General features: G+C 37.7%; 1 protein-coding gene across 2 annotated transcripts in view; it reads left to right on the top strand.

Moving 5' to 3' along the window:
* The window catches only part of LIN54 (lin-54 DREAM MuvB core complex component), an 81,991-nt gene that overhangs the window by 61,860 nt on the left and 6,867 nt on the right, over window positions 1-13,264 (top strand). For both annotated transcript variants that reach the window (XM_007495765.3, XM_001376943.4), the window contains exons 10-12: window positions 523-625; window positions 1,607-1,744; window positions 10,790-10,992. In XM_007495765.3, coding sequence (XP_007495827.1) covers window positions 523-625; window positions 1,607-1,744; window positions 10,790-10,992 — 444 coding nt within the window. The remainder of the gene's footprint in view (window positions 1-522; window positions 626-1,606; window positions 1,745-10,789; window positions 10,993-13,264) is intronic.

The following is a 13,264-nucleotide window of genomic DNA, read 5'->3' as shown; positions in this document are numbered from 1 at the left end:
CGTTTTTTTCAAGTGGCATGATGTGACAAGAGACTTCTCTTTCTACTTAATTGTGACCAAGAGAAGAAATGACAATGGCCTGATTGAAGGGCTAGGGAAATTCTTGTTTTGATCTAATGCTAAGAAGAGCCAGAGGCTTCTTGCTGTAGGGAGCCCAGGGGCCTCTGGATTCTACTTGCTGTTGCAATTGGCTCAGACATGCTTTTGAAGGATTGTAAGTCTAATTCTTACCTCCAGCTGTTCCTTTTTTTTCTTTTTTTTCTCTTAAGCTGACTTCAGAATCTGAAGTGACCAGATAGCCTTGTGGTTGTGAGCAGCTGGTTGAGCTGAGTTACTAGGCCAGCACTCCATTAGCCTTGAGGTTTGAGCATATTATAAGTGCTTGATTAATGCTAACTCATTAATGAATAGCTATAAATGTTTTTCACAAAATGATTAGCATATAGTTGCAAATTGTTCAATCATTTCTAGTGCAAACTACAGCAAATTCATGGGCTATGTTTTATTTTTCTCACTTTTCAGATACTGTGATTGCTTTGCAAATGGTGAGTTCTGCAACAACTGCAATTGCAATAATTGTTTTAATAACTTGGAACATGAAAATGAAAGGCAAAAAGCAATAAAGGTGATTATTTCTTTATTTCGTCAAAATTGAAAAACAATTCTTATTTCATCTTTTATAAAAAAAAGCCCTTATATCTATAATTGACAAAAGCCATAGGGATATTCAACAAAGAATAACTAGAGTGATATACATGTAAAATATCCACGTTAGCTAAATCTTTAAATTATACTATAGTTTTGAGGTTCAGAATTTCATTAACAAATTAATTTCAGATAAAATTGTATGTGGAAGGAGGTACTTTAGAGTTTTTGAAACCCCAACTACTACAATATTTTTAAATTAATTGTTATTGATAAACTTTTGTATTGTATTTCCCAATGTGTTCCTTACACCTCCTCTCTCCCTCAAAGAACCATCCCTTATAACAAAGAATGCAAAAGAGGAAAGAACAATTTCCCAAATTAACCAACATTGTCAACATCTGACACTGTATTCCTGTGGTCCACATGGTCCTGTACCTCTGCATCAAAGTGGAAAGGAATGCCTTTTCACATCTCTTCTTTGGGACCAAGCATGATCAAACTCATCTGGTTTAAGTCAGTTTTGATTGTTTCAGTGTTGTTCTAGCACTGGATTTATTGTTTGCCTGATTCTGTTCATTTTACTTTTCATCCATTCATATAAATCTTCCCATGTCTCTCTTTATTCATCTTAGTCATTATTTCTTCAAGCATAATGTTTCATTATATTCATATACCAAAATTTATTTAGCAGTTCCCCAATCAATAAGCCCCTACTTTGTTTCCAGCTCTTTGCTACTGCAGGTGTTGTCCTAGGTGTCACACATAAGTGTACACAGCCCTTTTTTGTCTCTTATCACCTTGGAGGATATGCCTTGTAATGAAATCTCAGAGACAAATATCTGGTCCTTTTAGTCGCTTTTCTTGGAATGTTTACAGATTATTTCCCAGAATGGTTGGACTGATATTCAGCTCCATTAATGTGACTACCAATTTATTAATGCTTCTTCTCTTTTAATAGGCATGTCTTGACAGAAATCCTGAAGCATTTAAGCCCAAGATAGGGAAAGGAAAGGAAGGAGAATCTGATCGCCGTCATAGCAAGGGCTGTAACTGTAAACGGTCAGGATGTCTTAAAAATTACTGTGAATGTTATGAGGTAAGCAAACTACATTCTTCTGTAGGGTATACTAAATAGTGCACAATTTTTAAAATCTGCTTATAAATTGTAGGAATAGCTTCAGTTCACAGTTAATCTTTTTATTATGAACATTAGAGTATATTTTAATCTCTTATGTAGCTAATTAACATCTGTGTCTATAGTACAGTTAGCATTCCAGATACTTTAAGAATTGGATATAAAGCTTACTCAACACTAGTTGGGTCTGGAATAGTGACATTTCATATTTAATTCATTTGCAAGTTATTAATATGACCTTAATATCAAGCCATGAGGAGGCAGCTGGTGATGGGGGGTCCTGGCTTCAAATCTGCCCTCAGACACTTCCCAGCTGTGTGACCCTGGGCAAGTCACTTAACCTCCATTGCCTAACCCTTACCACTCTTCTGTCTTGGAACCAATACACAGTATTGTTTTCAAGATGGAAGGTAAGGGTTTTAAAAAAAAAAAAGCCATGAGACTGGAGAATCATTTGATTTTATTTTATAATAGCATATCATTATTAGTGATGCCCTTTGTGGTTTATTCATAAATTCATATTCTAGACTTATAATCAGTGCTTTTGCAAAATAAAAGAATGGACATTTTAAAGCAACAGCAGACATGTACTTTAATGTCTCTTTTTCATGCTCCCTAACTTGTTTCAGGCCCAGGAATCCCTGTTGCTTCTGATGAATCTGTAAATGAGCATTTTTTACTTCTCTAGGCTGCAGTCCACAGTTATATAAAAACAGGTTTTCAAAAATATATCATTTGTTGTAATTAATACAAATGGGGGAACGTCATGATGTAATGGATAGAGCTGAAGTTAGGAAGACCTGAGTTCAAATTATACCTTTCTACTCTTTCACTTAACCTTTCTGAGACACAATTTCCTCATCTGTAAAATGGGAATAATAATCTCACTTACCTCATAGAATTGTTAAAGCAGCTATGTAACCGTGAGCTGCTATTATTATTTTTGCTGTTGTCATTTGAATATTCTCTTTTTTAATGGGGTTCAGCATGAAATAGACCTGTGAAAAGTCACTAGTGTGTTAGTGATCTTCAGATTACTGCACAAATGGGTAAAATAATTTTTTTGTACTTGAGTAAGTATTGGGAATCCGGACTTCCGAGTAAGCATGGCTGCAGAGTAGACGCAGCTCACTTCCTCTCCTCAGACCCAACGACACAGATGACTGCAAAAGACCTCCCCCGCAAAAAACAAACAAACAACCATCCTCATAAGAAAGGAGGGACCCCACACTAAGGCACAGCACTGAAGGTAGGTGGGATTCCGGCATTTCCACAATATAAGGGAACAAAAAGCCGACCTACTCTCCCCCACCAACCACCCCACCACACCTTCAGAGCCAGAGTTAAAGTCGGCACTGGCCAGAATCAACAAGTGAGAGAGGGGCACCCCTGGACTGAACAACGGGCAGCCCCAGGTCTAGGGACCTGACTAAGACCACCAAGGACCTACTCCTGTGAGTAGTAACACCTGAAACCCCAGCAGGCAGGCAAGGGAAACTCAGATCTCGGGCGCCCAGAACCAGCGCGCTATAATCAACGAGTGTGCGAAGGGATCCCCTGAAGTGAGCAAGGGGCACCCACAGGTCTTGGGAGTTAACTAAGACCACCAAAGACCTTCACCTGAGAGCAGTAACACCCGAAAAGCTGGCAGGCAGGGGAGGGCAGACCCTGGACTCCCCCAGGAAGACAGCGTAGCTGCGGAGAACCGAGAATTTTCCCAAGGCTAAAGCCTCGATCATTAGACCCTTACACTGAGAGCAAGCCCTCCTCACCCGGATTTCTGACTGGAAAGGGGAGAAAATAAAACATAGAGATGGCAAACAATGCTCAGGAACCACAACACCCCAACACCAAGAAAATCAAAAAGAAGGGTGTGACTTTGGATACATTTTATGGAGGGAAAATACAGAATACAGAGGAAATAGAAGAGGAAACACAAACAAATGCTTCCAAACCTTCCAAAAGAAATGGAAATTGTCCACAAGCTCTTGAAGAATTTAAATTGGAAGTTATCAAAAAGATGGAAGCCTTCTGGCAGGAAAAATAGGAAATAATGCAAAAGGAACTCAGCGATCTGAGGGACAAAAACACGCAATTGCAGAATCAGCTTGAAGCCTCAAAAAGCAGGACAGACCAAAGTGAAAAGGAAAACCAATCTTTAAAGGTCAGAATCAGGGAACTGGAAGACAATGATCTTGCAAAAGAACAAAAATTAATAAAGCAAAGTCAAAAGACTAAGGAATTAGAAGATAACATAAAATATCTCACTGAAAAGGTGACAGACCTGGAAAACATAGGAAGGAGAGACAATCTGAGAATCATTGGTCTACCAGAAAAACCGGAAATAAACAGTAATCTTGATATAATACAAGATATCATCCAAGATATGCCCGGACTCCAACTGCCCGGAGATTCTAGAACAAGGGGGCAAAGTAGCCATTGTAAGATTTCCAAGTTTTTGTAAAGAAAAGACTAGAGCTCTGTGGAAAGTTTGACATCCAAACACAAAGAGCAAGAGAAACATGAAAAGGTAAATATGAAGGAAAGGGAAAAGGAGAAAAATATTTTTTTGTTTTTTTTTTATTCAAACTCTCTTCTATAAGGACTACATTTATATCAAACTATGTATATTAAAATGTGGGGAAAATGTAATGTGTAACTCAAAAATTGTATGTATCATTAGAGTAGTTAGAATCACACATAGGGAAATATTGGGGCATCAAGACGATATGGAAAGGGGGGGAATCGTTGATGGTACTAAGATATACTTCAAGAAGTAGAAAAAAAAACTAAATGGAAAAATTTTTCTCACACAAAGATACACATGGGAAGGGGAGGGGAAGAAGTCTCCTATAAGAAGGAGAGGAAGAGAGTGCGAATTGGTATTACTTAAACCTCTTACTCTCAATGAAATCAACTCTGAGAGGGAAGAACATCTAGATCCATTGGGATCTTGAATTCCATCTTATCCAAGGGTAAGAGAGAAGGGGAAGTTAAGGAGAGGGAGGGGGAAGGGAGTATAAAAAGGGAAGGAAGGAGAGGGGGAAGGGAAGTTGGGGGAGGGAAGTTAACAGACCCTAAAAAAAGAAAGAAACAAAAAAAAAACCCAAAACCAACCAACAAACAAAAAGGGAGGGGCTAGAAAGGGAAATATATCAAGGGAGGGGACTAGGGGGACTGATTTAAAGCAAATCACTGGTAGGTCAGATTTAGGGGAGGATATCAAAATGCCAGGGAATCCAGAAGTGACAATCATAACTTTGAACATGAATGGGATGAACTCACCCATAAAATGTAGATGAATAGCAGAATGGATTAGAATCCAAAACCCTACCATATGTTGTCTTCAAGAAACACACATGAGGTGGGTAGATACTCACAAGGTCAGAATTAAAGAATGGAGTAAGACCTTTTGGGCCTCAACTAATAGAAAGAAGGCAGGGGTTGCAATTATGATATCTGACAAAGCCAAACAAAGCAAAAATAGACCTGATTAAAAGGGATAGGGAAGGTAAATATATTCTGTTAAAAGGGAGTATAGACAATGAGGAAATATCACTAATCAACATGTATGCACCAAATGGTATAGCACCCAAATTTCTAATGGAGAAACTAGGAGACTTAAAGGAGAAAATAGACAATAAAACCATAATAGTGGGAGACCTCAATCAACCACTATCAAATTTAGATAAATCAAATCAAAAAATAGATAAGAAAGAGGTAAAAGAAGTGAATGCAATCTTAGAAAAATTGGAGTTAATAGACATGGAGAAAAATAAATAGGGACAAAAAGGAATACACCTTCTTCTCAGCACCACATGGCACATTCACAAAGATTAACCATACACTAGGTCACAGAAACATGGCATACAAATGCACAAAAGCAGAAATAATAAATGTAGCCTTTTCAGATCATAAGGCAATAAAGATAATGATCAGTAAGGGTACATGGAGAGTCAAATCAAAAATTAATTGGAAATTAAATAATATGATACTCCAAAATCGGTTAGTTAGAGAAGAAATCATAGAAACAATTAATGATTTCATTGAGGAAAGTGACAATGGTGAGACATCCTTTCAAACCTTATGGGATGCAGCCAAAGCAGTACTCAGAGGAAAATTTATATCCGTGATTGCATATATTAACAAATTAGGGAGGGCAGAGATCAATGAATTGGAAATGCAAATCAAAAGACTTGAGAACGAACAAATTAAAAACCCCCAGAAGAAAACCAAATTAGAAATCCTAAAAATTAAGGGAGAAATTAATAAAATCAAAAGTGAAAGAACTATTGAACTAATAAATAAGACTAGAAGCTGCTACTTTGAAAAAAAACAAACAAAATAGACAAAGTACTGGTCAATCTAATTAAAAAAAGGAAAGAAGAAAAGCATATTAACAGCATCAGAGATGAAAAGGAGGACCTCACCTCCAATGAAGAGGAAATTAAGGCAATCATTAAAAACTACTTTGCCCAACTATATGGCAAAAATATACCAATCTAGGCAATATGGATGAATATTTACAAAAATATAAATTACCTAGACTAACAGAAGAAAAAATAGAATTCTTAAATAATCTCATATCAGAACAAGAAATCCAACAGGCCACCAAAGAACTCCCTAAGAAAAAATCCCCAGAGCCTGATGGATTCACAAGTGAATTTTATCAAACATTCAAAGAACAGCTAATCCCAATACTATACAAACTATTTGACATAATAAGCAAAGAGGGAGTTCTACCAAATTCCTTTTATGACACAAACATGGTACTGATTCCAAAACCAGGCAGGTCAAAAACAGAGAAAGGAAACTATAGATCAGTCTCCCTAATGAATATAGATGCAAAAATCTTAAATAGGATACTAGCAAAAAGACTCCAGCAAGTGATCAGGAGGGTCATTCACTATGATCAAGTAGGATTTGTACCAGGGATGCAGGGCTGATTCAATATTAGGACAACCTTCCACATAATTGACCACATCAACAAGCAAACCAACAAAAATCACATGATTATTTCAATAGATGTGGAAAAAGCCTTTGATAAAATACAACACCCATTCCTATTAAAAACACTAGAAAGCATAGGAATAGAAGGGTCATTCCTAAAAATAATATACAATATATATCTAAAACCATCAACTAATATCATCTGCAATGGGGATAAACTAGATGCATTCCCAATAAGATCAGGAGTGAAACAAGGATGCCCATTATCACCTCTATTATTTCACATTGTATTAGAAACACTAGCAGTAGCAATTAGAGAAGAAAAAGGAAATGAAGGCATCAAAATAGGCAAGGAGGAGACCAAGTTATCACTCTTTGCGGATGATATGATGCTTTACTTAAAGAATCTAGAGAACCAACCAAAAAGCTAATCGAAATAATCAACAACTTTAGCAAAGTCGTAGGATACAAAATAAACCCACGTAAGTCATCAGCTTTTCTATTTATTTCCAACATAGCTCAGCAGCAAGAATTAGAAAGAGAAATCCCATTCAAAATCACCTTAGACAATATAAAATACTTAGGAATCTATCTCGCAAGACAAACACAGGAATTATATGAACACAACTACAAAACACTCTCCACACAACTAAAACTAGACTTGAGCAATTTGAAAAACATTAACTGCTCATGGGTAGGACGAGCCAATATAATAAAAATGACCATCCTACCCAAACTTATTTATCTATTTAATGCTATACCCATTGAACTTCCAAAAAATTTTTTTACTGATTTAGAAAAACCATAACAAAATTCATTTGGAAGAACAAAGGATCAAGGATATCCAGGAAAATAATGAAAAAAATACAAAGGAAGGTGGCCTTGCAGTCCCAGATTTCAAACTCTATTATAAAGCAGTGGTCATCCACACAATTTGGTACTGGCTAAGAGAAGAAAGGATCAGTGGAATAGACTTGGGCTAAGTGACCTCAGCAAGACAGTATATGACAAACCCAAAGTCCCCAGCTTTTGTGACAAAAACCCACAATTATTCAAAAACTGCTGGAAAAACTGGAAGACAGTGTGGGAGAGATTAGGTTTGGATCATTACCTCACACCCTACACCAAGATAAACTCAGAATGGGTGAATCACTTGAACATAAAGATGGAAACTGTAAGTAAATTAGGTGAACACAGAATAGTATACATGTCAGACCTTTGGGAAGGGAAAGACTTTAAAACCAAGCAAGACATAGAAAGAGTCACAAAATGTAAAATAAACAATTTTGATTACATCAAATTAAAAGGTTTTTGTACAAATAAAACCAATGTAACCAAAATGAGAAGGGAAGCAACAAATTGGGAAATAATCTTCATATCAAAAGCCTCTGGCAATGGTCTAATTATTCAAATTTATAAAGAGCTAAATCAGTTGTACATAAATCAAGCCATTCTCCAATTGATAAATGGGCAAGGGACATGAACAGACAGTTCTCAGCCAAAGAGATCAAAACTATTAATAAGCACATGAAAAAGTGCTCTACATCTCTTATAATCAGAGAGATGCAAATCAAAACAACTCTGAGGTATCACCTCACACCTAGCAGATTGGCTAGCATGACAGCAAAGGAAAGTAATGAATGTTGGAGGGGATGTGGCAAAGTTGGGACATTAATTCATTGCTGGTGGAGTTGTGACTTGATCCAACCATTCTGGAGGGCGATTTGGAATTATTCCCAAAGGGCACTAAAAGATTGTCTGCCCTTTGATCCAGCCATAGCACTGCTGGGTTTGTACCCCAAAGAGATAATAAGGAAAAAGACTTGTACAAGAATATTCATAGCTGTACTCTTGTGATGGCCAAAAATTGGAAAATGAGGGGATGCCCTTCAATTGGGGAATGGCTGAACAAATTGTGGTATATATTGGTGATGGAATACTATTGTGCTAAAAGGAATAATAAAGTGGAGGAATTCCATGGAGACTGGAACAACCTCCAGGAAGTGATGCCGAGCAAAAGGAGCAGAACCAGGAAAATACACTGTGGTACAATCGAACGTAATGGACTTCTCCATTAGTATCAATGCAATGTCCCTGAACAATCTGCAGGGATCTAGGAGAAAAAACACTATCCACAAGCAGAGGACAAACTGTGGGAGTAAAAACACCGAGGAAAAGCAACTGCTTGACTACAGGGGTTGTTACAAGGGAATCACTTTAAAAGACTGATATATATTAATTTAAGGTCGCCAAGGAATCAGCTATGTAATTCCTAAATGAAAACTTAAGTCAGCCGTCAATCTTTTATGGAGTTTAATTACAATAGGAGGAAGTAGATAGAGAGAGAGAAAAGGGAGAGAAGGAAATAGGGCTTAAATACCCCTTCTGTTTAGGCTGGGCCAAAAGGCCCAAGCCCTTAGATAGCTGGGGCAAGGAAAAGAGATCAGTCCCTATTACTCACGTGACCAAAATGGAGAAACAGTCTCAGAGGCCCCCACCTTCAGCTTCCTTCAGAGCAAGCTTCTCAGAGCCCACCACGAACCACACCGACCAACTCCTCAAAAACCCCTCTGGAGTCTTCAGACCCCCTATCTTTAAGGAAACCCCAGTTGCCTCCCCTCAGTCCTCACATCTACCAATCACTGTTCATCAATTTCCCTGTGCCAGTGGAGGCTCTAGCTTAACCCAGGACCGCCCAGAGGGTTCTGGCTTTTGCACATGTCTGTTGAAGGTCATATTTTCAAATGATTAAATCTTTGCTCCTTTGCTACAGCCCTTTCTAAATCCTGTTAACCTGAGTAGGGTAGAGATTGGAATAATTAAATTTTGATCTAGGCTGCAGCCCTTACTCAATCCTGTTAGGACTGAATAGGGTGGAGATTGATTCCAAGTATCTCCATTGTATCAATTCTAAAATCAATCATGACTCAAAGAAATTCCTCTTCTATGCTTAAGCATAGGTCAAAGTCCTTTCCATTGTTCAGCAAAGGGTTTCTGTCCTAAAGTAATCTTAAGAAGGGAAGGGAAGGAACCTCCCATGCCAATGGGGTTCCCATTCCAATAGACTATCAGTAAGAAATTTTCCAAGTATGAAATATCCCAATGGTGAAATTTCCAACATTTATAAGTCTAAGGAAATTTGAGGTTTACAGGGTTAAGGGGACATGTCTGAGGAGAGACTCTAAATGAACACTCTAATACAAATACCAACAACATGGAAATGGGTTTGAATCAAGGACACATGTAATACCCAGTGGAATCGTGTGTCGGCTATGGGTGGGGTGGGAGGAAAAGAAAATGATCCTTGTTTCTAATGAATAATATTTGAAAATGACCAAATAAAACAATGTTTAAAAGGGGGGGGGATAATAAATATAAATATAAAAAGCTCTTAAAAAGTATTAGGAATCTGCACATTCTCTGAAAGCATCTTGAGCATAAGTCCTGAAGTAGATGGGAAATAAACAAAGACATAAACCTTATCTTACTTCCACATGCCTTTGATTCCTTCTACTACTCTTTTGGAAAATTTTCATTCTGTGTAATTGGGAGTTTAGGAGTATTTAGTGTGGTCATATCTTCTTGAAAATGTTGTTAAACATGTAGGGATCTGGACTCTATTCCAGTGGCTTTGGGCACTCTCTTAGATTCTATTTCCTTTCTTTTTCCCTTTTTATCCCTTAGGGACGGGAAAATTTGTTTTACTTTGAGCTCTTCCTTTCCTGATGGAATTTTCCCTCCCCACCTTGATTCCCCATTGAATTTGGCCTGGAGAAGTTCAGTGATTTGCCTTGGGTTGTCACATAGCTAAGGAGTGTCTGAGGCAGAGACCTGGGGAGCATTCTCACTGACTAGCTAGCTTGCCCCTCATTTGTATTTTAGTTATATTAAGTTGGGAGAGAGCTAACTAAGTTGATTGAAATAAGTGCCTGATTTTTAAAATTAGTTTAATTAGTCAGTTCCATAGTAGAATCTGCAGTCCTGTTTGCCTTGCCAGTTTCTTGGTTCTAGAAAATTAATGAGATAGCCATAACTTTTCTTTTTTTGATCTTTTAGGCGAAAATAATGTGTTCCTCCATATGCAAATGCATCGGATGTAAGAATTTTGAAGAGAGCCCTGAACGAAAGACATTGATGCATTTGGCAGATGCAGCTGAAGTCAGAGTACAACAGCAAACAGCAGCGAAAACTAAGCTGTCCTCTCAGATTTCTGACCTCCTAACAAGACCAGCACCCACCTTAACTAGTGGAGGGGGAAAGTAAGCTAATGTTTTCTTTTTTGATGGCTTATTTGAAATTAATAGTAACATGATAAGGAAGGAAGAAAAGAAACACATAAAATGCCAGGCACTCACATTTGTTGTGTGAGAGGTAGATAGTATTATTATCCACATTTTACAGTTGAGAAACACAAGTAGACAGAGGTTAATTGACTTGTCCAGAGTCACACAGCTAGCAAGCATTGGCGAAGGGTTTTCAACTTGAATCTTCCCAACTCCAGATTTACTTTTTTATCTAACTACTTAAGAAAATGTAAGGTGCTGTATTTGCTATAAAAAACAAGTTATATGGACAACAGGAGAGATTAATTTAAGCATCATTAAACACCCTGAGAACTTTGACCAAGCCAAAAAAAGTATAAATAAAAATTTCCTAGAACTGGGCATAGTAAAAATAGAAACAAACCCCAAAATGACAGTTCCTAGGAATGTCATGGACAAAATTCAAGGCTTCCAAGTAAAAAAAAAGAAATAAAACAAAGATTAAAGTATTGCAAGCAACCAAGAAAAAATTGTTTAAACACACCAAGCAATAAAGACTTGGCAATAGCAATTTCAAATGAGGGAAAATCTTGGAATTTAATATTCTTCTTTTTTTTTTTTTACCAATTACACATTATAACAATTTTCCGCTTAAGTTTTCCTAAGTTTATATGATCAAACTTATCTCTCTCTCTCTCCCTTTCCTTCCCCTTCCTGGTGCTGGCAGTTGATGTAATCTGGGTTATACCTGTATTATCACACCAAACATATTTTGGAATATAGTACTCTAAAGGGCCTATATCTAAGAATCAACCTTTAATGGAAATCTTTCAAGTATTCCTTATGAACAGATCACAACTAAATAGAAACTTTGAAATACACACACAAGAATAAAGAGAAACCTATGCATTTACATTTCTTTGAGCATAGATTTGGAGGAAGTTAGCAAAAAGTACTTTCTAATGGGGCAAGAATAGGGGGGCAGCTGGGTAGCTCAATGAATTGAGAACCAGGCCTAGAGACGGGAGGCCCTGGGTTCAAATCTGGCCTCAGACACTTCCTAGCTGTGTGACCCTGGGCAAGTCACTTGACCCCATTGCCTAGCCCTTACCACTCTTTTGCCTTGGAGCCAATACACAGTATTGACTCCGAGATGGAAGGTAAAGGTTTTTCAAAAAAGAAGAAAAAATGTGTCTTTGGAATCCTAATTTCTCAAAGATAACAAAGTTAAATTAGACACAAAGCTGGGGAGTAATTTTGTTAGAAGAGAGAAGAGGAAAGGAAAAAGGAATACATTAGAGAAAAAAATGAGTAAGGGAGAAGAACTTGAGTATTACCCATAATGAGGGTATGAGAGATACATGTCAAAATGGAGGGAAGGATCAACCAAACAACACAAGAACCTCTCTCCAAGCCAAACCAGAAAAAGAGAGGATTCATGTAGCCATCAGAAATTCAAAGAATTGAGTATGTGAAAATGAGTATGAGAAATGTGTTTTTCTCACCAGGGAAGGAGGTGGGCATAGAGGGACCAAAAGGGGTAAGAGAACCAGGGAAGAAACAAGGCAAAACAAGCCAGTTTCCAACTGGAGAGCAAAGTGATAAAAAGTTAAAGGAGGATATGATAGGCAGAATTAATAACCATAACTGCAATGGGATGACCTCACAATCAATAAACATTAATTAGGTGCCAGTTATGTGCCAGCCACTGTACTAGTAGTCTTTGGGAAATTTGGAGATTTGAGATATTAGGAATGGTGTTAGTAAACATTGATGCAATACATACTCTTTGCCAGGCCCAGTGCTAAGGGCTGGAGGTACAAAGAAAGATTGTGCCTGCTCTCTAGGAGTTCTTAGTCCAGTGAAAGAGACAACATGCATTTCATGTCAAGGGGGCTGCATACAACGAGACTGTCATGTGTCAGGAACAGAAAAAGGCCTTGTTTGGCTGGGTCACAGTGTATAGGAGGAGAGAAAAGATCAACAAGGCTAGAATGACAGAATCATGAAGGGTGAGTTAATATTTGATCCAAGAGGCAATAGGAAACCACCAGTCATTTACTGAGTAGGAGAATGACCTGGTCAGACCTGCACTTAAGGGAAATCCCTTTTAAAGCCATGCAAAGGATGAACTGGAATGGGTAGAAACATAAAACAAGGAGACCAGTCACAAGGCTGTGGGAGTAATCTCCGTGAGAGACAACAAAGTTCTGAGTTTAGGTGGCAGCTATTTGAGTGTGGAGTTAGAAACAATGAGATCAGCTGGGCA

Source organism: Monodelphis domestica, chromosome 6, assembly GCF_027887165.1.
Source record: "Monodelphis domestica isolate mMonDom1 chromosome 6, mMonDom1.pri, whole genome shotgun sequence".
Lineage (NCBI taxonomy): Eukaryota > Metazoa > Chordata > Mammalia > Didelphimorphia > Didelphidae > Monodelphis > Monodelphis domestica.
Note: the sequence above shows the minus strand (reverse complement) of the source record. Positions and strands in the feature narration are given on the sequence as shown.